Source organism: Gouania willdenowi, chromosome 1, assembly GCF_900634775.1.
Source record: "Gouania willdenowi chromosome 1, fGouWil2.1, whole genome shotgun sequence".
Classification (NCBI taxonomy): domain Eukaryota; kingdom Metazoa; phylum Chordata; class Actinopteri; order Blenniiformes; family Gobiesocidae; genus Gouania; species Gouania willdenowi.
In genome coordinates this window covers 15,753,874-15,777,915 of record NC_041044.1, presented here as the reverse complement: position 1 = coordinate 15,777,915, position 24,042 = coordinate 15,753,874, and the positions used below count along the sequence as shown (strand labels likewise).

Sequence of the window (24,042 nt, the reverse complement as noted above, 5' to 3'; positions counted from 1 at the left end):
TTCATGGAGCGGCTGTATTTCTAAACATCTAAGCACTAAAGTGTCTAAAAAGAGGTTGAGATGGAGCCGTAAGTGTGATTTTGATGTTTCTGTGTCACATCAACACTGTAGTTATGTATAGCCCTTCGTCAACACAGACCCCTACACCGCGACGTGTGGCTGGGCATCAAAAGCATGAATCCGGTTTCAGAGTCTGTCAACGCACGTTTCACAGAGATCCTCTGCACTTCATCACGAATGTACTTGGTCAACGCAATGAAATCAGATAACCTGCTTGGAGACGCCCACAGGAAAGGAGAGCAGAGCTCACAGAGTCACTGTAATAAAGCAGAGAAGCTGCTCTTCATCAAAAACTTAAATGCACTTTGTGTTTTATGAAGAGAACATATTCAGTTGACTCTCTTTCAGCAGCCCAGTCAGTTATAGGCCTGTACATTATTATTTAATGTATGAGTGGAGTCAAGTTAAACATTTTCTTATTTTACTTTATATTGTGCATTGTTATGCATTGTTGGAATGTCAGTGAAGTGTTAAATATTTTCATATTTTTTTTATTAATTCATTCTTTGAAGCATCAATATTAATGTATACAATTGCAATGTTTCAATTTTAGTGAGGTTAGTACACATTTATAGTATAAATGCAATGGTACTAATCATTTGCATAATAATTTCTTTCTGCGTTTCGTTTTCGGCCTTGGTTTACTCATTTTCGGTTTTAGTCAAGAATTTTAATTGCGGTGCATCCCTAGTACATACCGTGTACGACAACATTGAATCCAAAGAAATAAAAACACTATTACAGCAGAAAATCTTAAGGGATGTTTAGGAATGTGACAATTCAACTTTCAATCCCCAATAAAATTTAAATATCTAGAACGTAGTCAGATGGTCCTCAAAATCTTTTGAGGCATTTGTTGTCGCCAAGTGACTTAAAATAGCACAAAACCACCTGCACTGCAAGAGACAAAATAACACCTACGCTAACCACAATTCACCATTTTGTTTACATCATTTACTTTTGGTCCCACACCAATGATTAATAATACAGCATGTTTTCCTATCAGCACATGTCATCAGCAATAACTGCCATGTACGTATTTATAACACAATGAACCTAGCAACCAATCACTGTTGTCTCCACATTTTAGCTAGACTCATAACACTGACGGAGCATTCAGGCACTGATCTTGCTCATCACTAATCATCAAGTGTAAAAATTATAGTTTGAAAGTGTATAGAAGAAAAATATTTGAGGTAAATAATATTTTTTTGTTCGAGGTTCGCCTGAGCAGTTGATGAAAAGCATGACAGCTATGCACATGTTACAAATCTGTTCAGCCACACAATAGTTTTGTCTACATATAAACAAGATTGTCATTATACATTCATTATTACTAAACATAAATATCAACTGTTATCCCTGTTAAGCGTTATTTTCATCGCAGGCTGTTCAGTACCTACTTTAACATTTCTTATAATTCCGGCACTGCTTCAGAAACCATTTATAAAGTCACATCATAAACATCCCTGTGAAAAAGTTTGTATAACGTGCACCTCAGGGTTTCAAAGGACTAATAAAAGTAATGCATTCATACGTCCCCGATACAGCGTTTAATACATCCTTATGTTCCAATGCCAAGCAACGGTTTTATTGTCCAGGTTTATTACTCTGAGACATTTTTTTCTGAGACCCTCCTCGTGATCTCAAGGGTCGGAAATTGCTGAGCTTTGGAAAAGAGACTCCAAGTAGTCCTGAGTGACCAGCCTGCGGCTGCGGAGTCGAGCGGTCTGTCTTTTTGTAGCCTGGGCTGTGGCGTCGGGGCGAGCGCCCTGAGCGGCTGTGCATAAACTGAGGAGCCGAGTCTGGCTCCATCGGTGGCCTCTGCCAGTATCTATATCCTCCCATCGCAGGGCCAGCTGCTCGTGCAGGACGATGAAAACTTGGTTTCGTGATTATAACTTTGTTTCCCCTCAGTTTCGCCTCTCGACCTGGAGATCTTGAGCCTCCAAACAACTAGGTGGAAAAAGAAGGCACAGAGAAAAATTAGCCAAGTGTAAATAAAAATATTTAAAATAACCTTCACATCAGGAGCACCACAGGGATCCATGCAGGGAACATTGGTATTTAGAACTTAGAAGTTAAATAATTGAAAATGATCTAAGTTAAGGGGTATACACAGAAGGATTTTCTAAATCTAAAGACACTTTTTATCCATTACAGAGCCCAAACATGCAGCAGGGTTCTCACCAGGAATTATTCACAGCATAATAATGCTGTGCCCGGGCGCTTGCATGACGCCCGGGCAAGCGCCACTGGTGCAGAAATGTTTTAAATTTATAACTCTCAGAGGGCCAAATTTAGTGAAGTACACTAAAGTTGGGTTTTTTTGTTGTTTTTCCTCTTTTTCCAGCCTTACTTTAAAGCCAAAAGTTATTTGTTGAATTGGTGAAGGTGAGGATGAATGCAGTTAGAGAGTTACTCATGCTTGGTATATGTAGGTCCTCCACTAATAAATATTGACAGTCTGATTCCAGGACGCACTTTTCAAATTTAAATGAGGTGTTATGTGGGACCTGCAGTAATATTGGAACAAACACACGCTGAGGTTGAAGCACTGTTTATATTGGACGGTGATTTTCACAGTTACCAAGCGGAGGATCACACAGGCAGCATCGGGGGCAGCTAAGTGGCGGCAGGGATCCTCAGGTAAAAAATGGAGCATCCGAGCAAAAAAGCTGGTATTAAATAGACAGTACGGCTGATGTATGCGTTTCTCGGTTTAAACAACATTTGTGCAATTAAAAAAGGAAAAAAACAACAGAAAATCTCCCCAAAGTTGCTGGAAACTGAACGCAGGGGGCGCCATCACTCCATAGGGGAACAAAATTACAATGTCGGGGATCCCTACACTCAACAGCGCTGGGGAGAACCCTGTGAAGATAAAAAAAAATTAGGCATAGGACAGTTTTGATCGTACAATGTGTGTGTGTGCTCCAATTATCTCAACACTTCAAGTTGGAGCATCCTACTCAGTAAAGTTGGGGGGAAAAATCGGATATTAGACAAGTCAGTAGAACTGGGCCGATAATCGATAAATCAATTAGAAAATGAACTCTAAGTTTGCCGGCCTTGGTATATTGCCATATTCATACGGATTTGGTGATTAGGTAAATCAAACAGTTATAGTCCGGTAGATGAGGTAACTCTAGACCTACTACGTAGCTTCGGATTGCTACGCTGGCTACACCCAGCAGCCTGCGAAGCAGCGGAGCCTCTTATCAGTGGTGTCCGCCAGAGGAGGAGACGTAAGCGGTGTGATCGGAAGCAGAAGCAGGGATGCTGAGCGGGGCTCGCAACCAAGCTAAGTCTAAGTATTTTGTTTTCCTCGTCTTTCACCTCCAAACAGGCGGGATGACAAGAAGGTTCACCCTCAGCACCTGCATGTTTGTTCCATAGCGGAATGAACGGAGTAATCTAGAAAGTATTTGGTCCATTCTGTATAGTTTAAGACTGTATGAAAACAGAACAGAATGAAACAGGGAGGCGGGGTCGCTAGCAGTTTTGTTTACAAACATTCTAACTGGATTGGAAGTGTTACCTGTTAAATAATGGACAACTATATACGTCTGTGCCTCAATGTTCAATATTTATTGCAAGTGCAATTTTGTTTTTCGAGAGTGACATGAGCTGTTTTTTTTTTTTAAACAGAGACAGGGTCTATTTTATTGTTTTTGTTTGATATTTATTAAAGTGCATTTTTTTTGCTAACAGAGACTGACAGTCCATTTCATTTTAATTGTTTTGTTTTATTTGTTTAAAATATTTAAAAGTTCTTGACATTCCAATTACAATGGTAAAAAATACAAATGAGAAATACAAATTGATAGCATTTGAAAGGGTGTACTTGCATTATTATCATAGGTTATCATTATATTAGTGGTTAATTTGGTCTAAAAAAATGTTGACGATAATATTGTTTATCAGCAATAACTTGTGGGACAATATATCATCCAGCAAAATCTGTTATCGGCCCAGGCCTACCAGTCAGCCACGTTTAAGATATTTTCTATAGATCACATGCTGCCACTGAACTCAGTTACACACGGTTAATCCTAATTCTAAACTGGGAAATAACGAGTTCCGAGCTGTATCGAACGCAGCATTACGGTGTTTTTCAGTCAGCTCGCTTTTTGATTGGCTACATTTGGTTCCATGTCACAAATATTGGGGTCATGAGTTGGGAGTCATCAGCTTTCCCGCTACACAAATGAAGTCTTTTGGTCATAAACTATTGATAATTAATAATAACTAAATTCATCTTTATGATTGTTGGCCCCGACTCATTTCAGAGCTGATTATCGGTACAAATTCAGTCTGAACACACCTCAGACCACAGGATAATCTTATAAAACATAAGACAATCTAGCGTTTGCCATTCCTGGTCTGGAACAAAAAACTTTTTTGTGTACCCTGCTTTAGTTAAAGATGAAAACAAAAAGTAAATTAACACAAATAATTAGAATTTTGAGGGAGAATGAATTGCAGGTTTCTGCTCTGCCTTTTCTAACACAATCTCAGAAATCTGAGACCAGTAAGTCACTCGCAGGTCAGATTACCTAACTATGAAGGATTCAGGTTCTTGTTACGTTCCATGCTAAATAGTGTTAATTATGTTTAAGTAATGTACACGCCTGAATGCTGGTCTTTCTGGTTAACCAAATACTTAATTTCATGTTTGATTGAACCACTAGCTTCATGAAGACACATCACAACAAAGTTACTGTGGCTTTTTGTTTCTCTACACATTAAGGTCATCGTACAGCGCTCCCTGTCTGCTAAGAACCTGAGCCACGTGAAAGGAGCATCCATCTTGGCAGCATATCTGAAGATGTTGTCCTTCATCTTTATTGTCCTGCCTGGAATGATCAGCCGAGCCCTTTATCCAGGTGCGTGCAACGCATACATAATTAAGGTAAATTTGCTCAAAGCAGGTAATAACCTGCTCCAGTACCTCTGGTGAGCCACACCTTTTGTAGCATAATTCATCTCTGTGTGCGAAGCTGTTAATCTGTTGATTTCCCTATATTTAGGGCCTCATTGTTCCTTACAAACAAAATCTCTGAGAACCTTTGCACACATTTAATACTTGTTGAGCAAAAACCTTTAAAAACACTGAAAATCAGCGTTTTTAAAGGTAAGATGTAGGCATGTGTATTCAGCCTGGAGCTTGAGAAGCAGGGGCGTAGCACCACATTTTGGGCCCTTGGTACAAACCTTGTTGGGCCCCTACTGTAAGTTATGTATGCCCAGAAACTATACTAGTGTTCTTGCATTATAATATAAGCTTTCTTTTTTCTTCACAGTAACCCAGAAGTTCCCAACCTTTCTCAGGTCATGATCCCATTTTAGACAAAATTTTTTTCTAGAATTAGTTTATTATATTATATATATTATATTTATCATGTTTATTAAAGTGTGTTACAAATACAGAGCAGCCAGGATTAGTGACAAAGTGACAAGTGTGCCACCTTAGATATTTTTATACTGCATTTTATTTTAACTAGATTTATATTTGAGAAAGATTAAGTTTAGGATACAGTTAATTGATTTATTGTGTGTGATGTATATTTGAAAAAAATAATGTAGAAAACATTTTAAAAACACAACATTAATCCTTTTTTACCAACTTTTTATTTTTTTTAAATTACTAGACATTATAGGCGACCCCATTTTAATTCCAGGCGACCCCACATGAGGTCCTGACCCTAAGGTTGAAAAAAAACTGCAACAACCTAATGACTCCATGTCCATTGCTTGTATTTTATAAATCTGTCCTACTGTGTTTTAGTTATTTATTGAATATTGTGTTTGTGACATATTTTTGCTACAATTTAGGGGTGGCTGGTAATTATTATTTTATTTTATTTTTTGTGGGGGGTATAACTAACACACACACAAAGCAAACGTGTACAAAGGTTAATAAAAGGTAAAGATAGAATGATTAGAATCATGGGGATTCTGGCCACCTACTGAAGATTTGGTGGCAGCAAAATATATATTATAATAATTGTATTTCCAATATAGATTTGACATGCAAAATTAATGTTCCAGCATCATTTATTTCAAACAAAAAAATATATTGCCTAAAAAAGATTTGAGTGCTTTAAAGCTCACCTCTAAAAAATTGAGTAAGCAGTCGATTTTCCTTTCTTGAGGAAACGCATGCTGCTGTTTATCTCCCGCTCCATGTTACATCCATAGCGCAGCAGCACATGTGGGTCGTACCATTTGCACTGTTTTAAAGGGGGTGGTAGCTAGGGCTCTGATGCAGCATAAATAATTGTTTTAGTGCTTAACAACCTGCTTATTTTCACACAGGGCCCTTTTCATTCCAATAGAAATTACCTAAAATGTTTAAAATGCATTTTCATACATATATATAAAATACAATTTCCAGGGTCCTGGGTACTCAGTAGGAATGTGCGATATTTTATCGTTTATGATTTATCGTCAAAAACATTCTCACTGGTAAGATTTTGTCATTCCTCTATATAAAAGATAAATTCCCATGTCGGAAATTAGCGAGGGCCATTTGTCCCTCAATTTAGCCAAGAATGCCCCCCAAAAAAACGCATTCCACGGGCCAAAACTGCCCCGTTTATTGTCAAAAAGTTATTATTCACTGGAGCGGAACGTTGTTTACGGAAGCTCTGCACGGTGTGCACCGCCACCGCCCCCCACACACACCGCCGTCTGTGTGTGTGTTTGTCACGACTATCTGAAGCTACTATGCTGTGATACAGCACGGACCGCTACTTGGTTAAAACCAGATAACCATCCAACAAAGGGAACCGATTCAAGTTCCTGCGTCAGATCCACCCAAAGTTCCACAAACACGGGGACAGAGACGAACCCGCAGCATCGATTATGAACTGGAAACTCAACTAAAGCTAACTATGCAGTGACATGTTAGTCAGGTATGAACCCAGCAGGTCACTTAGATCTATGGACACAGGTCAGATAGTGGAGCCCAGAGCTCACAATAAACATGGTGAGGCTGTGTTTAGTTGTTATGCTGCAAAGAAGTGGAACAAACTGCCAGCATAGCTGAAGTCAGCATCTAATGTGAACATTTTTAAATCAAAGTTAAAGGTACTTTTTTTCTCTACTGCGTATGATTGAGAGAGAGATTTTTGGTCATGTTGTTGATGTAATGTGTTTGTTGATGATTTTAATTGATTTTACTGATGATTTTACTGATGATTTTAAATGTTCTTATTGATTTTAAACAATTGAATGTTTTATCATGTAAAGCACATTAAGTTGCCTTGTGTATGAAATGCGCTATACAAATAAATTTGCCTTGCCTTGCCTATGCTAAGCTAACCCATCGACACACAGACTGAGCTAAGTGCTAACGCTAACCACTCCATATAAGTAATAATAAACCAAATAAAAAGAACGCATCTTACTGTCATAAAGCCACAGAGAGCCGCCAATTTGTTTATGGTCAGATTTATGGAAGAATAAAAGCTAAACATGTCACACGTTGTGTGAAATAAATATTAGCATAATAACTAATGTCAGTATTCATTCATCCCAATTTGTGAAACGCAATATTTTTTTATTATATTACATCAGCAGTAAAAACACTATTGAAGTTGTTTGTGCTTATAATGTGCTTTTTTTGCTATAATTTTATTTCAAGTGAGGAAATAAATGAATTACATACAATAACACTAATAGTAATCCACATGCACAAATATATTTAATAAAATATCAGCTCATGAGCTGTTTGAGTCAGCAGCTCTTGTAGCCTTTTTAAATGTGTTGATGGATTCAGATTTATTTGTGTTTGTGTTTGTAAGGAACCTGTTTACACTAAGTTGTGAACTTTTTCATTTATTGTGTGTATTTTATCGTTATCGTGATAAATACTATAAATTATCGGGATAAGTTTTTTGTCAATATCGCCCATCCCTAGTACTCAGTACCCTTTACTCCCCCAGCCCATGTTGAGAAGGCTAAAGAACAAAAGTGTGAATACATTGCATTTGATTTATGAGCGAGTAAAAATCAGGAGAAACAAGCACATATGACGTAGTAGCTGAAGGTGCTCACCCGTCCGAAGTTCCTGTGTGGGGAGGGAAAACCCTTTCTGCGCAGCTCTTGAGATTGGCGGATGAGGGTCGCGCCGTCTTCTGCCAGGTTTGAATCCCGCAGGTCTAGCATGCTTTGAGAAAAGCGGGCCATCAAGTTGAAGTTGTCTGACTGACGTTGTCCATGACCTGATCCTGACATGACACCATTGGAAATTGGACTACTTTGCTGTGAGCAATCAAAAAACTCTTCGTCCGATACTGTAGATGCACTCGAAGGATTTTCGTTGGCTGCTCTGTCACATATGACCTTGGTGCTGTCTTGACTGTCCTCACCCGAGTCCCCTGCATCGCCCTTTGACGTTAGGCGACCATGGACAAGTTTTACATTCCTCATTGCTGTGTTTTTGTCAAATGAGTCATCCAGGTTTTCCAGTTGGTCCATCTTCATCAGCGTGACCTCAGAATCACTGGAATCTTTGGTCGGGGAGTCTATGATCAACTGTAGTGTACGAGGTTTGGGAAGAGGAGGCGGTCCCATTTGTGTCTCAGGAGTTTGTTCAACTTCTTTGTCTGCTGGAGGAGAATTAGCAATAACGTTGGACTCTGTTGTGCAAGTGTTTGGTTTTGGATCATGTATGTCCTGTGGTGGGGGCACGCTGGGTTGCTGAGGAGGTTCATCAGTGGAATCTGAAGGAGGAGAGTCTTTGAGAGGTGCCTTGTCTGGCGGAGGTGGACTTTGTGTCGTTGCTGCTGCTTTTTTGTTCTGAACAGATTCCTCCGGCTTAGCTACTGCCGTCAGGGGTGAGCTGAAGCGTATGGCCTGACTAAATTCAAACATCTCCGACCTCTGCAGGTGAACCTGATGAGCCCGCTTCTCATCCCTGATGTTGATGAAGCCAATCACATCGCTCGGTGGGTCTGGCTCTGGCCAAGTTGGCAGATATGGGATAAGATATGCTTTCTCCATATCCACTAATCCTGGATGTAAGGGTGGCTCCTCGATAACTCCTTTAAGGCGTTTCATAATTTTTAACCCATTGGGAGTTTGGGAGTCGTTGACCTTGTTGTTAGAGTTCTGGTCAGAGGGGACTGAACTTGTGGTAACAAGTGAATATTTGGGATTGACAAGCTTTCTAGCAATGGCAGCTGGAACAGGAGCAGGAGCCACCTGAGGGAGCGGGTCGGGGATTGGTTCATCCACCATTGGAACTTTACTTAGAGACACTCCTCTGGATATTAAGTAAAGCTCACGAAACTGCAGGTCAAAGGTCTCTACCGCCTGCCCCGTCACAACTGTGATGAGGTTTCTATCTAACCGAGATGAGGACCAGGTGAAGCTGAAAAAAAGAAACATGAAGTCAGAACAGTGTCTCCATTAAAAAAAATTATATAATAATTTTACTGTTATCCTGTTTACAGGCTCTCCGTTCCTTCAAAGTACAAATTAATTGTGTAGAAAAACCCATGACGTTTATTCTGGTTTAATGATTACTCTGACCATGAATCACTCATTGATCACGCCACATTATAACTCGCCTCTGCGAAAACAAGAGGACAAGATACTTTGTGTCTCTGTGTGTATGTGTGTGCGTTCGTGCCCGTGTGTGTGTTGTTGGATGTCTGACCAAACTTGACCTAAAATCATATCAACTCACATGACAGCTGGCTAAGACAGACCACAAGCAGTGATGTGAATTACAATTAAAAAAACTTTATATATATGTACAGACCATTTCCAAAAAAATAGAATATCATGGAAAAGTTGTTCAATTTCCATAATTCCAATCAAAAAGTTAAACTTTCATAGATTATAGATTCAAGTATTAATTTGTTTATCTTTACATAATTTGGGCTTCCAGCTCATAAAACCCACGAAAACAGGATTTCAAAAAATTAGAATACTGTGAAGAAATCACCATTTACTTTTCAGTTTTTGCAGAAAAAAAAGAGGAGAAGAAGGACTGGACTGTTGGCCAGTGGTCCAAGGTCCTTGTTTCTGATGAAAGTAAAGTGTACCTTTCATTCTGGAATTAAGATCTAAGGGTTTGGAGGAAGATGAGTGAGGAACAGAACCAAGCTGCTTGAAGTCCAGTGTGAAATATCCACAGTCAGTCATGATTTGGGGTGCAATGTTTTGTTTCCATGATATTCTATTTTTTTTGGAAAAAGTATATATATATATATATATATATATATATATATATATATATATATATATATATATATATATATATATATATACAGTATATATATATATATCGGCTGAAAAGGTCAGACAAATCGGCTCCACTTGTTCACTTCCATCAAACCTGAAATCTTGATTTTTCTTTCTAAAACTTTGGTACATGTGAACATTTGATCTCTGCATTGTGTATTTTGGTGATGCACCTGTGCACCACTGAAGTGCACTTCTGATTATGATTAGAAATGATCACTTTTAAATTGTCCAAATTAATGAGCAAAAAATGTTGAAATAACTACTAAGGTTACATGTTAATTTTCCCAAAATGTATTTTTAAATCTAGAATAAAGAAAGGTTATGGACATAAATATGGGTTTAATAAATTATTGTAACAATCTGTGCTTTGGGCTTATTTATTGCAATGTGTATGGTGTACAGCCAAAGACGTGGTGTAACCGCAGTGTAGTTTTACAGTATGATTTACCAGTGATTTAAAGTATGCAAAGGCTTTTGTTGGATTTTTGGCATTGCTTTAAACACAAGGCTTTAGATTGACACTTACAGTTATAGTAATGTAATTCAACACCAAGCACATTCGTTCTACATTTCAGCTCTGTGTAGTTTGAGACAATAAGATGTGGCACATTTTTGATTCTGCACCAGCTAAAGTATCATATTTGCCTTTGAGGTAGTCACTGCTGTTTTCTGGCAGCTGAATTGCCTTATTTAAGTCTAGACATCTAAATAGAAGTTTCCCATTTCCACAGCACACTTACTGTAAGTAAATATCCAAGACCTGTATGTAGCAATTATAGTGTTATTACTGAAATAAACTAAAATTTAGCAACAATCAGTTAATAAGGAACGTACAATAAGAGAAAGCAATGATACCAGTGTGAACTGACGATGAGGTAGGATTATTAACTTTGCATTTCTAGTTACAGAGGTCCGTTTCTGAGCACCAGATTCTTCTGATGCCATAGAAACCAGGACTTTTATGGCCCCAACTAGGAGTAGGCCCAGACTACATTTGAGTCTGAGGGTAGGATTACTGTGATTTAACTGGCCAATCCTCAGTGTGCTTGTTACAAATGAGTCCCAAGCACATACATTTGCTGTTTGTTAGTATTGCAAGTCAATAAATCGTTTACCAAATTAAAAGGACCCATTTAAAAATCTATGGTGGCCAACAGCTACACTGGCTGTCCCAAAGAGTTCCAAAAAATCGTAAAAGGTTGTTTTTTTAAAGGGAAACTGAACCCCGAGGTTTTGGCTGACCTGCGTCCAGGCTAGAAATTCAAAAAATGCCTTGCTTATGGGCGGGTCTCCTGTAGCAGTTAAGACACGGCCAGTCTATACTATAACATCTCCAAAGAACAATATATGCAATACTAACTACCTACTCAATACATCTCTCTATTCACCATTCTCTAAATCCAAACTACTCAGTACGGATTACACAAGTACTAGTTTTTAGAGGAGGGGCGGGGCCAACAGTGCTGTTTCATGACGTTAGAAACCACCAAAAATGCCACAAACATCCATTCTCAACCAATAGCAAAATTGGATTGTAATTGCCGGGGTTCAACCCATAAAGGGCAGTCACATTAGAACAAAACACGCCAAATTAAAATACTTTGACTTAAATGTCAAGCTTTTGACCAGGATCAATTAACAATACTACTTCATACCAAAAATATTTGTTTTCAGCAGAACAGAGTGGTTTTGGGGTTTAGTTGCTCATTAAATTGTTTCATTTTACACAGGGAAGAGAGTTTCCTTTGTTATAGTGCGTAGCTGCTAGGCTAACAGCTAGCTGTCTAGAAAAAGGCATTCTCAAGGTACTGTTGAGGCATCTCAAATCAGATGTTCCTTTTTTACAATGTTACAAATTACGTTTGTGACTAATTCAATTGGCAACGGTCCTATAAGAAGGTAGTGAGGGAAAGAATAATCAACCTCTTACATGCTGCAACACATCTGAAAACAGATGTATAAGACCTGGATCCAAAGGAGTCATAATGGGCGGAACTGGAAGGGGCCATTTTGGGCGGTTTGAAAACTAAATTAATTTTTGTTGTTGATCGCTCTTGTGATGAATTGGTAAAATGTCCTTTGTATATTCAGCTGTAGCTGGAAACAATGGTTAGTCTGACTGTCAACAAATAGAGGACGAAGCAAGTTTTTATTAGTTTTTCTTCAGTTGTTTCTCTGAAAATGTTCATGATTTTTATGTTGACACAAGATTTCAAAAAAGAAGTAAAGTGGGAAAGAAAGCACAGGACTACTAAAACACGAAGATGCACAACTACAAAAAGGAATTCAAATTTGACATAAAAAAAATATTGATTATTGTTTGTTGAAGAGCACAAACAAGTGTTGCAAAAAAAACGTATTTAGCACAACTGGTTTATCGTTACCTGTATGAGCCAGTGATGGCTCGGTCTCCATCTGCCAGGAGGAACTTCTGGCTCAGAGATCCACACACTTTCTGTGCCGTCCGTGTGAAGAACTCCACACCTCCACAGCAGCGCACACGCAGATGCTACACACACACAAACAAACATTATCTAAAGACCTTTGTAACCACAAAGGCTCAAGTATGAAGTGTTAGGAGGAGGATGGATTAGAGAAAACAAAAGAGAGATAAAGGGGACATGAATGGGAGATAAGAAACAATGAGTGCTTTTGTTCAAGGACTGATGTTCAGCTTTGATACAACTCGTGAAAACTTAATTTGGGGAGACTCAACAGGTTGGAGCATGGACTGGATTATTAAGTGCATGCTGGTACGACACACCCAGGGGTGTTTATCTTTGGCCCTGTGGTAAGGGCGCGGATTCAGGCTGAGTGTTACCTCGCCAGTAAAAGCTCACTGTGAAATCTCACCTGAGATCTCCACCAAAAAAGTTATAAAATATTTACATTCACAGCAGAGAAGCCAGATATGAAGATTTCTCAAAAGTGAAGTCGTCTCAGTCCAGAATGTGAACTAAAAAAGAAAGTGGGTGATTGTAGATAATTGCCTGAAGCACTACTGACGGGAACATGCTTGGTGTGCAGTTTAAAAAAAATACTTTTAAAAATCTCAACAACAAAGTAAGGGTTTTCGGTTACTGCCTAGACCAGTTCTGCTCAGAGATACACACAATAACAAAGGCATTCTGCATATGCCGAGCTGATCAACGAGCTGGGGCCTGCGTCTCACAAAGGCCAGCAGGCTTAAAGAGGTTGACCCAGATTGGTCACACCCTGATTTCACCTACATCCTTGGCTTGGCTTTACCATGGCTGAGAGGTGTTTTTAACATAAACCAAATTATTGTTAAAGACCAATTACCACTACATAATGTTTATGTAAAGCAGTGGTGTCAAACTCATTTAAGTTCAGGGGCCAAATTCGAAGCAGTTTAATCTCAAGTGGGACACAGACTTTATGCGGGAAAACAAGTAATTTTAACATTATTGTGCCCTCGTTTGCACTTCTACGTAAAAAAAAAATCAGTGACGTGCAGTCAGGGTAGGCAAGGTAGGCAGTGCCTACCCAAGGGTGAATTGATATTTTGATTATTTGTTTTAATTATAATATAATTATAAATTGTTTATTTTTCCATTGCCGATAGTCTACAGTACCTATAAGTTTGAAAGTGTCAGAATGTTGTGCTTTTCATATCCCAAATGACTAAATATCGCTATTTTCTGGTACGGCTGCACAGTCTCACGCCGCTGTAAGGCAGGAGGAGGCCACACCCTCTCCCAAAGGCACACTGCTATTTTGCCTGTTTCCATAGTGTGTTTTTATGTGTTTGATCATGCGCAGTCAGTTCCCCAAATGAAAACCATTTTTGTTAAAAGGCAGATCTCTACGCTGCCTTTAGACGTACCTGTCCTATGCTAAATGCTATACGTAAGTTCAGAGTGCATTCGTGAATTGATAAAACATGGCCGCTGCTGCTACGTTCTCTGGTTAGTGGGCCGGATAACACTACAGGCAGGATGACAATGCTAGAGACGATAAAGAAACTTTCTTTTGAGGAAAAACGACAGCTTTTAAAAGATGGGAGACCAACACCTCAGTAAAGGAAAGTTCAGAAAATTGTTTGTATTTTCCACAGTGAAATAGAAGGATTGGCTTTCTGTTCTGAGTGGTTGGTAAATGGTAAATGGTAAATGGACTTGATTTTATATAGCGCTTTATCACCACACTGAAGCAGTCTCAAAGCGCTTTACATATCAGCTCATTCACCCAATCACTCTCACATTCACACACCAGTGGGACAGGACTGCCATTGCAAGGCGCTAGTCGACCACTGGGAGCAACTTAGGGTTCAGTGTCTTGCCCAAGGACACTTCCGACACATAGTCAGGTACTGGGATCGAACCCCCAACCTCTCGATCAGAAGACGACCCACTACCACCTGAGCCACGGTCGCCCGGTTGTTGTTGTCATTTTCTCCGTGTTTCTTGTTTCCAACAGAAACAACGGATGCGCTGCCATGTCATGAGATACTGTATATCTTGTTGGGAGAGTAAGGAGGCTATATTGAATAATTGTTTATGTATCTTTAATGGTGTTTTACGATCTTGATTTTGTTAGATGGCTAAATACTTGTTCATGTGGATCTTGTTTTTTTTTTTCTTATTATGAATTTTATATTTTGATAAGTACATTGAGGTGATAGTTGTATATTGCGCTATACAAATAAAGTTGAATTGAATTAAATTGAATTGAATTAACACTTGCCAGCAGAAACCTATGGAATTGTCATTGGTGTTAACATTGGTGGTCTCGATTTGCAAAGCCCTGCCTACTCAACCCTAGTGCTCACGGCACGTCACTGCGTAAAATACTAAATATGTAAGAACCGAGCAATAAGTGATAGATAACAGTCCCAACAGGATGTTCACTTTAAATTTCAAAGATTTTGTGACCAATCTATTTAATTAAAGGAAATATGTCGTGATTTGAGGAAAAAATAATTTTTAGTTTTTTCAACTGTTTAACATTCAAAATGACTGCAATCATGCGATATGAGCACCAGGAAAACTGTAAACACCAGCAAATACTGCTGAGTTTCATTTACACAATGATTCATGTTTCCTCTGTCATTTTTACTTCTCCTGCGGGCCAAATTGGATGCTCCAAAGGGCCGGATTTGGCCACCGGGCCATGAGTTTGACACCTGTGATGTAGCGGATCTGTAGGTTTATCCAGCTTATCTTGGTGGAAAATCTGCATGCGTGTGTCAGCCAAATACTGACCTTTAGGTGTCCACGGTGCATATCAGCTCTGCCACACATGGTAAGAAAACAGGGAACTGCTGCCATGTCAAGAATTATGTACACAGCAACCTTCCGTCTGTAGGCAGCATCCAGCAGATCTCTGAAGATATCCACGTCTGTGAAAGCATCCATCACCACAGCTATCATCTGTACGCACACAAACATGCAGACACACACACAAACAGGAAGCCACAAGCGGTTAGTCTTTCCTGATCTGTTGGGGTGGGTTTGGGTTGAGCAGTTTTTATCAGCTCACATCTTCTAAAAGCAACATCAACACAAATGATATAACTGTACTGAATTGGTTTGCTGTGCTGGAAATAGATGCACCTATAGATGATGGTTAGTGTTTTGCAGAGGGGTGAGAAAATGTGCCATGACTAGTCAGCGTGTTCTACAGCGCAGCTACATTAGTGACAGGATAGTGTTGAAAGAATGCAAGCCTGTAAATCTTAAAAACGTTTTACTGGAAACATTAGCGTGATCTGAAGCCAAATGCAGCACAGGACAAGAAGCTTGGCTTTGCCAGTTTTAAATATTTCGAGGAACTAATGACGTTCCAGGAAGGGATTTTCTTTTTGTTGCTAAACTTTATTAAGAGTTAATTGGGCAGAAGCTTACTGATAAACAAGGGAGTCACTTAACAGCAATCATGTGACTTTAAAAAGGTAAAAGTCATTAATCAAGTTGTGGTATGTGAGCCAGTCTGTGACGTCAGGATATTTTTTTCCACTGGCGTGTCAGGCTGAGACTTGTCTTATTAAAACTTTGTTGTGTGCATGTGAGACAGTGGCTCATGCAGGGCAACTAATGGACGCCGTGGCGAGACTGAAGCAACTTCTGAATCATAACTCACTACAGCTTCCTCAGCGCGAAAGGACATTCCAGGCTTTGGCTCAAAATGGTTTCAAAAGAGTTCCTTCAGTCAGTGAGTCAGTGAGGTTAGAGTGCTAAAAAAAAGTCAAACTCGTGATCATAGCAAAGCTCCTAGTCTCTCCTATCAGAGCCAGAATGACATGAAAACACAAACACTGATCCATACACTTCTCCCATATATTTAACACTACGATACACATCTTTATTCATTTGAGAAACTTCTTCCCAAGCAATGTTAAACAACTTCCTAGACACAAAATTCACTTAAGTATTAAGTGAAGATTAACAACAGTAACAGGACCTCAGAAGCTCAATGGTTTTGATCAAACAATAGACAAAGACACAAAGGTTATTATAACCATCACGTCATTAAGAAACTAGAACAAGAAAATCATTTCGGTTGGGGTTTTTTTTTTCTCAAATAAAAACAAACACCTCTCTATTACGCTCTGGGCAACATACTGACTAAATTATAACACATGATTTGCTATGATACTTTTAACAACAACCAGACATTAGAACAAGTCTATTTCTGTTCACCAGTCAACAGTAGTTTAAGGTCGATTGTCTGGTATGAGCAGCTTTTGGAGTTCATCTATTCAATCTTTTTCCTTCCATGTGACCCTTTGCTATTTTGTCAGATCACGTGTCGTGTACTCCCTCTTCATATCATAAGTACGTATCCACAATTTTGTATATTTTTTCCTAGGGCTGGTCGGTATGACCAAGAATATACATCATGGTATTTTTCAAAATTCTAACGTTTCAGGGTATATGAGGATTTTTTTTTTTTTTTTTTCATGCATAATCAGGTGTTCACAGCATTTTCTACAGGTTGAGAGAGGAATTACTGCAGTAGATTGACTTAGGATGGTCTATTTTACTGTCATGATGAGTGAATACTGTAGAATGATTACACACTAGTAGTAATACAAGTTTGCAAACGCAGCCCAATGAACGTTGAAAAGGGTCCGGTCTGAAACGTGACGCAGCGTAGTGTTCTGAAAGTTGTGTAATGAAATACACCGGTACAGCGGTATATAAAAAAATCATATCATAACGAAAATACATACCAGTACAAACTGGTATATCGCCCAGTCCTACTTTTTCCTTTGTGGAAAAGCAGGCTCTCCTAAAACCTTCACTGTCTCGAACATTGGTTTCCAAAGGCTAAATTTACTAATTCATAATAATGAGTGTAACTTAAAGTGGATTTTTTTTTTTAAATACCATGCAACTTTTATGTGATGGCTTCATAGGTAAGTAAATACAGTCTCCTTTTTAAAATGTAGCTACAGTAATAATTGTCTCCTATTGGCAGAAGTGTGGAAAAACTGGCCTCTGTAGCATAAAATAATCCTGTTTCAATAAGTTACAAGAAAATATAGGACGTTATTGAGCAATAGTACTTTGTGGTAAATTTCTCAATTTTTAAAAAATTAATTACCTGTTAAATCTTTTAGAGTACCCCCTGCAATGTGCTCCTGTACCCCTGTTTGGGAATCACTGACTGATCTATTGCACATATTTTCCAAGGTAGTAAAAATTTCACAAATGCACATTTTACGTAGAGTGTGAAGTAGGATTCTAAGTGCGTGTGTGTGTTGAGCCAATAAACAATCTGCTTATTTGTTGAATAACACTTGAAGTTTAGCTAGCAGACTAGGCTTAGCACTGAATGAAAACAAAAACACGTCTGTAAACATGGCCTCTATGCACACCACAGTTTTACCAGCACTAGTATCTCTACGGTGTACTATCACAGTACTGAAGCAGGTATCGTAGTTAGTGTTCCAGTCTGTTGTACATACGTCTAGTCTGACCTGCTGTCTGAGCTAGCACACAGCACCACAGCACTGGTTCTCTATGCTGTGGTGCATTTGTAGCCTCTGTGAGCAGCTTCTGAATTAGAATGAGCTTCTTTCTCTCTTTTCAGGCTCCAATCAATACACAGCAAATACAGGCCTTGACGACCGCACCACTTAGAAACAGGAATCAGACACTGCTTTGTTTGTTCCTTTACATACAGGGCAATGTGATTTCAATAGAGCCAGATCAGTAAAATCAAAGCATACACGTGTAACAAAGCAGCTCAAATAAGTCGTCCATGTTGAAACAACACAGCACATTTAAAAAAAAAATGTTTTTAAACTTATGGTTTTAGGGGATATGAGGTTCAGGAGCTCACATTCTAGGAGGCGTGTTAGGTGACGTCACCTGCCAACGTGGGCAAAATTTGGAGCTGACTTTTAACAAAATGTGCAATAACAAGGGAGGGAGGAAACAGAACCTTTCAACTCTGTCCCTCTAAATAAGGCTAAAGGGATGTATATCACTGTATCAAAACCATTATAAAGTGATTTTTTTCATCATACCTCCCCTTTAATGAATGCATGTTTTGTTTTATTTGAAGGGCTAATATAAATGAAAAACTTTGTTGTGCTTTTTTTTTTACTGGAATATTTAAAAAATGTCAGAATATTCAATAAACATTTACTTTCTTTAAAAAACATGTCTAAAAGTTTATTCTAGGCTATTTATGCACTATCAAAAAAAATATATAGTGAAAAACTTAACAACATTCGATATTCGACCAAGTGTTTATATTTCATTCGGCTTCGGCCACAAATTTTAATTTCGGTGCATCCCTAGTTTATTCCGCTTTAGGTCTGGGGGTTGGGAAGGCTCTGATTGGACAGAGGGAGAACGTGACGTATCACGTCTATCGGGAAAAACACACAATAAACCTTTTATTGTCGGCTATAACACAGAACACCACACATGAGTACTGTTTTCACCTTTATTTTGATTGTAGCTTTGAAGCAGCAGCTCGACAATAACATACTTTGGTTCACGGACCAGAAGAGACAGGACTTAATCACTGGTAAATAAAGCCCAGTAAAACTCCAGAAAACAATAACCAGGAATAAATATTTGTTCCCTGGTAAAGATCGTAGCTCTAACAACCGTTACAATGGTAAACTCTGTGATATTATAGCCTGTGCAGCAGTATGGGGACACATTTACTCCGTCTCCGGGTTTTAGTATGACCCTTCCAGTGAAGTCAGCTCCATTTGCTGATCTCCATGTGTGTTTAATAAGTCCATGTGTCCGTGTTAATTTCCGCACATTTATGCCTCCGTCCATCCACTCTTTTCAATAGATCCATGTCTTTTAAGGCTCTTATTATTATTATGTTGGCTCTAGTCCGGGCGGCCATGTTGGATTATGTCGTCACCAAACGCGTCATCGCCACAAGTCATGCATGCGCAAAACGACCGAAATTAACTTAAATCGGCTTTAAGTGTTGTTAACTGTTGACAAGAAAGAGGAATTATTTCATTCAGAACTAAAAACAGAATAAACCAGCCACCTATATCGGTATTAAATTAGCATTAGGAATTAAGTGTTTACAAGATCAGGTGAAAGAGGAATTAACTTTTATTTCGCTTAAAAGAGGAATTTAGGCTCCCATGTAAACATGGCCATTGTAATTTATTATCTTGTCACTTGCACTAGCTTTTGTTCCTAAGTGACAAGTTGTGTGATTTATGAATTTTGAAAGTGAAACAATGTGTGTTTGTTGTCGGTGTTTTTTGCTGTTGTTGTTGTTTTGTTTTGTTTTTGACAAAAATGGAGTCCAGCAGAAAAATGTTTGTTAACCACTTTGGTTAAAAAAAAAAAAATAGTTTCTGAACATTGGTGACTACTCCGATGTGCAGTGCATTCTGGGAGTTTATAACTTAACGCAGTAATACAACTTTTATTTAGAGTTGAAAACTTGAAACTTTTATATCTTATTTTAAATTTTGATTGTACTGTTTTGCATTGCTTTTGGATTTTGCTCCATTTTTGTTATTGTTCCCTTGAGACATTTGCACTACACCTGTTATATTGTAATATAGTGCATAATTCTACATTTTAAAATAGGTTGTATTTTTTTTTTCAATGGTTTGTTGTGTCGAAGAATGGCATTGTTTTGTCTTGTAAGATATTTAGAATAAATAATAATGTATACACACTTCAGAGGTTTGCGCTCTCTGACTGCTCTTGTTTCCAATGTCATTGAGTTAAAGTGAACCTAGCAGCGGGTCAGTCATGGTCCGCGGGCCGCATGTTTGACACATTGATGACAGCCAATCACCTTCACTCACCTTCTGGGCTGATGCGATGCTCTTTCGCACCACTTCTTTGATGTGCGTGTGACCATCCATAGGCGGTTGCGTGTAGATCGCCACTCGTGTGACCCCTCGGTATGAGATAGACTCGGGCCACCCCAGGTCCAGCTCTGCCACAGAGCCCTCAGACCGGTCCGGCCAGTACTCCAGTGACACCTGGCCGTCGTCTGCTTCCTCCCCGAGCCCTGGAGTCCCGTACCCGGGGCTGGCCGGGATCTCCGTCTTCTGAACATGCTCGTGCCCGGGTCGGAAGGCCTCTGCGGTGCAGGAGATCCGCTCCAACTCCAGCTCCGAGAGGAACCCCCGGACCCCGCTCTTACAGACGTAGTCCGTGAAGGCATCGCGACCCTCGGTGATGAGAGCCTCGAGCGCGAGCCGCTGGTTCTCACTGTAGAAAAACTCTGGTTTGCTCTCACTCACGCGCCAGTTGACGTGGTGGTCGTCTAGACACTGGACCTGAGACAGCGCCATGACCCAGACTCACCCCGGAGGTCCACAGTCCGCCTCTGAGGCCGCTTTGACCCACTTTACTGTGCTCGGTCACCACACGTCATTATGACACTCAAACCTTCAAGTGGGACAAAGACCCCTATGTGCCGGGCTGCCGCTGAGCAATGCGCTGTCAGGTTCCAAACTCTCACTCAGGTGTTGTACCGACAGGCCCCGCCTCTCCCCTGGCTGTGGTTCTCGCCTGGCTACAGACAAAGCGGAACTAGAGAGAAGTTCTTCATCTCCTCCACAGAAGCTTCTGAGCCGCGTGTGACTCAGTGAAAGCTGCTGACGACTCACTTTTCCTCTTCAGACTTTCTGAGGCCAACACATGTTCAAATATGGCAGCCGAGGACTCCAGCTCACACAGGAAACACGGCTCAAAGTTCCCACATATGGAAGCCAATTCCCTCCCAGTATTCAGAACAACACACCCAGTTCAGTCTCTTCTGCCCCAGCGAGTGTCGCTGACCCTGTATTCCGATAACGGAAGCTCGTGTACCGGCCCAGAGGGGAGGCGTGTCCGTCTCCGCCCCCACCACTCAGTCAAAGCCTGAGTGTCTTTATTTCTCCAAAAACAGGCTTTCCACTCAGGAGTTAAAGTTTTAAATTCCACTGTTTGGTCTTCTCACTATTAATCATTAGTTACAACTAAAAAGTTTATCACACAATTATCTGTTGACCTGTTAGAATGACTTTTCCATTCTAAAGCTGACAGTGCACTGTTTATAATCCATTATTAGTGATGTGTAGCACAACTGATTACATGATAATACTGGAGAAACTATTGTGAAGTAACAACATGTTTGTGAATTATCTGTAATCATGGGACCAAGTATTTACTGGTAGAAGATACGCGTAATGCTTAAAGCATTAATGTTTCATTTCTTTGTTATACATTCTTTGGGTTTTTGTGTAAATGTATATGTTTAGGTTACATTGTTGATGAAATATTATATCTTTACATGAGTTTGTTTGAGTTTTGATACAAAAATCAGTGTGTTTTTTAAAAGAAAGTGTCTATTTGTAAGGACAACCCGCGGTGCTATTGGTACGGTTACCAAAGTACAAGAGTTAGTTAGGTTATAACCCAATATCGCAACAATTTTTAGGGATAGGTTTAGGGTAAGTTTAGTCTTAGTCTTAGTAAACTGGCCAATGACCAACCTATCACGTCAAATAGGGGCGTTGTGTACGGATAGAATGTCGGTTTATTGATATAGCAACCGTACGGATAGCCACTGCCTTTATTTAAATGGTAAATGAACGTGATTCATGTAATGCTTTTACTACAACAGATTACATTATCAGCTCATTCACCCTTTCACGTTCACAAACCAATGGGACAGAGATGCCATGCAAGGCGCTAGTCGACCATTGGCAATTTGGGGTTCAGCGTCTGTCTTGCTCAAGGACACTTTAACACATACACAAGTATAGCCCTGGGATTGAGCTCCTAACCTCCCATTTCTGGCTACGCCTCTGTTGATCCTGTTCTTGATGCTGATTGTACAAAAAAAGTGTGTTCATCCACATCAGTGGTTCAGACTTGTTTCACAGTCCCGTACCCCTTCAGACATTTAACCTGAAACCATGTACCCTCTACTTCTGAAAAACACAGTAATGTAATGTCAATGTAGCACCTACGGTGAAATTCACATACCCCTTAGGACAATTTGTGTACGCCACTTTACGAACCTAGGATCTAGATAGATGTGGTGGAGGGAAAAGTGACAGATCAATAATATATACTCTATAAGCAGAACATTAATAAAGGTCCTGTATTCAAACATCCATTGGTGCTTTGCTTGTTGCATTGCAGACTCTGTAGGATGTGTTGATCCAGAGGAGTGTGTGCGTGTGTGTGGCGCTGAAGTGGGCTGCTCTAACATCGCCTTTCCTAAACTGGTCATTGAGCTCATGCCAAGTGGTGAGAAACCAGTTTGAAATGTAGATAAGCTTTGACTTTGTAGTTTAATGCCAGACTAAAGCATGTTTGGGGTGTGTGTGTGTGTGTGTGTGTGTGCGTGTGTCAGGATTGAAAGGTCTTATGATTGCCGTGATGATGGCAGCTCTGATGTCATCGCTGACCTCCATCTTCAACAGCAGCTCTACGCTCTTCACTATGGACATCTGGAAAAAGCACCGCCCACGGGCCCCAGAAAAGGAGCTGCTGCTGGTTGGGAGGTACGACCCGTGCAGAAAGAGGGCAAAGGTCACCAAACATCTGTCCTGCTCTAGTGTCATGGTAGCTTTTGAGGTGCTTAAAACAGGCGTGTGTGTGTGTGTGTGTGTGTGTGTGTTGTGCTGTTGCAGGGTTGTGACAGTGATCCTGGTGGTGGTGAGTGTTGTGTGGATCCCCATCCTTCAGTCGGCCAACAGCGGGCAACTCTACGTGTATATCCAGTCTGTGACCAGCTGCCTCGCTCCACCTGTCACCGCTGTCTTCACTCTGGCTATTTTTTGGAAACGGACCAATGAGCAGGTGACACACAGCGATGCATCAACTCAAAAATGTCAAATATGGAAGCTGGCAAAAAGATGCAGCAACAATATAAATGACACGTGTCTTTGTACGACAAATAACACGTGTCTTTGTACGACAAATAACCACTCAAAAAAATACAAATCTTATTGAAGTTTAAACACTTTAATAACATATTTATGCAGGGAGTGTTACGTAAAAGCAAGATATTACACAAAAGAGGCTGGCATATGCATTGTCTGTTTTTTGTTTTTTTAATCTCTGCCAAGAAGGTTATTTTCATCCAAAGGTAGAGTTTGAGATTCTTGCCAGGGGAGGCAACAAAAAAAAAAACAAGAAAACATCCACAATATGTGTAACATACATAATGCAAAAACAATTAGTAACATAATTGATAATGTTGACTACAAAAAATTGCACCGACGTGTCGTTTAATGTTGTAAAT

At 39.7% G+C, this 24,042-nt stretch overlaps 2 protein-coding genes across 2 annotated transcripts in view; one reads left to right on the top strand and one right to left on the bottom strand.

The window, feature by feature from the left end:
- slc5a10 (solute carrier family 5 member 10) overlaps positions 1–24,042 on the top strand; it is a 40,681-nt gene that overhangs the window by 6,982 nt on the left and 9,657 nt on the right. The window contains exons 9-12 of the mRNA XM_028459279.1: positions 4,814–4,949; positions 22,935–23,042; positions 23,149–23,299; positions 23,429–23,597. Coding sequence (XP_028315080.1) covers positions 4,814–4,949; positions 22,935–23,042; positions 23,149–23,299; positions 23,429–23,597 — 564 coding nt within the window. The remainder of the gene's footprint in view (positions 1–4,813; positions 4,950–22,934; positions 23,043–23,148; positions 23,300–23,428; positions 23,598–24,042) is intronic.
- LOC114470698 (protein FAM83G-like) lies at positions 536–21,614 on the bottom strand. Its single transcript, XM_028459047.1, has 5 exons — positions 20,600–21,614; positions 15,549–15,716; positions 12,708–12,832; positions 8,125–9,442; positions 536–2,016 (listed from the first exon to the last, which is right to left on the bottom strand). Exons 1-5 carry the CDS (start codon positions 21,092–21,094, stop codon positions 1,651–1,653), a joined length of 2,472 nt encoding a protein of 823 aa, XP_028314848.1. The 5' UTR covers positions 21,095–21,614; the 3' UTR covers positions 536–1,650.

Bases quoted from the DNA above. Each gene is read 5' to 3' on its own strand.
- LOC114470698 (XM_028459047.1), bottom strand. From the start codon at position 21,094: ATGGCGCTGTCTCAGGTCCAGTGTCTAGACGACCACCACGTCAACTGG. The intron at 12,833-15,548 runs GTCAGTATTTGG...GTGTGTGTGTAG, and splicing joins TGCACCGTGGACACCTAAAG to CATCTGCGTGTGCGCTGCTG. The intron at 2,017-8,124 runs GTGAGCACCTTC...TTTTCCACCTAG, and splicing joins CACACAGGAACTTCGGACGG to TTGTTTGGAGGCTCAAGATC.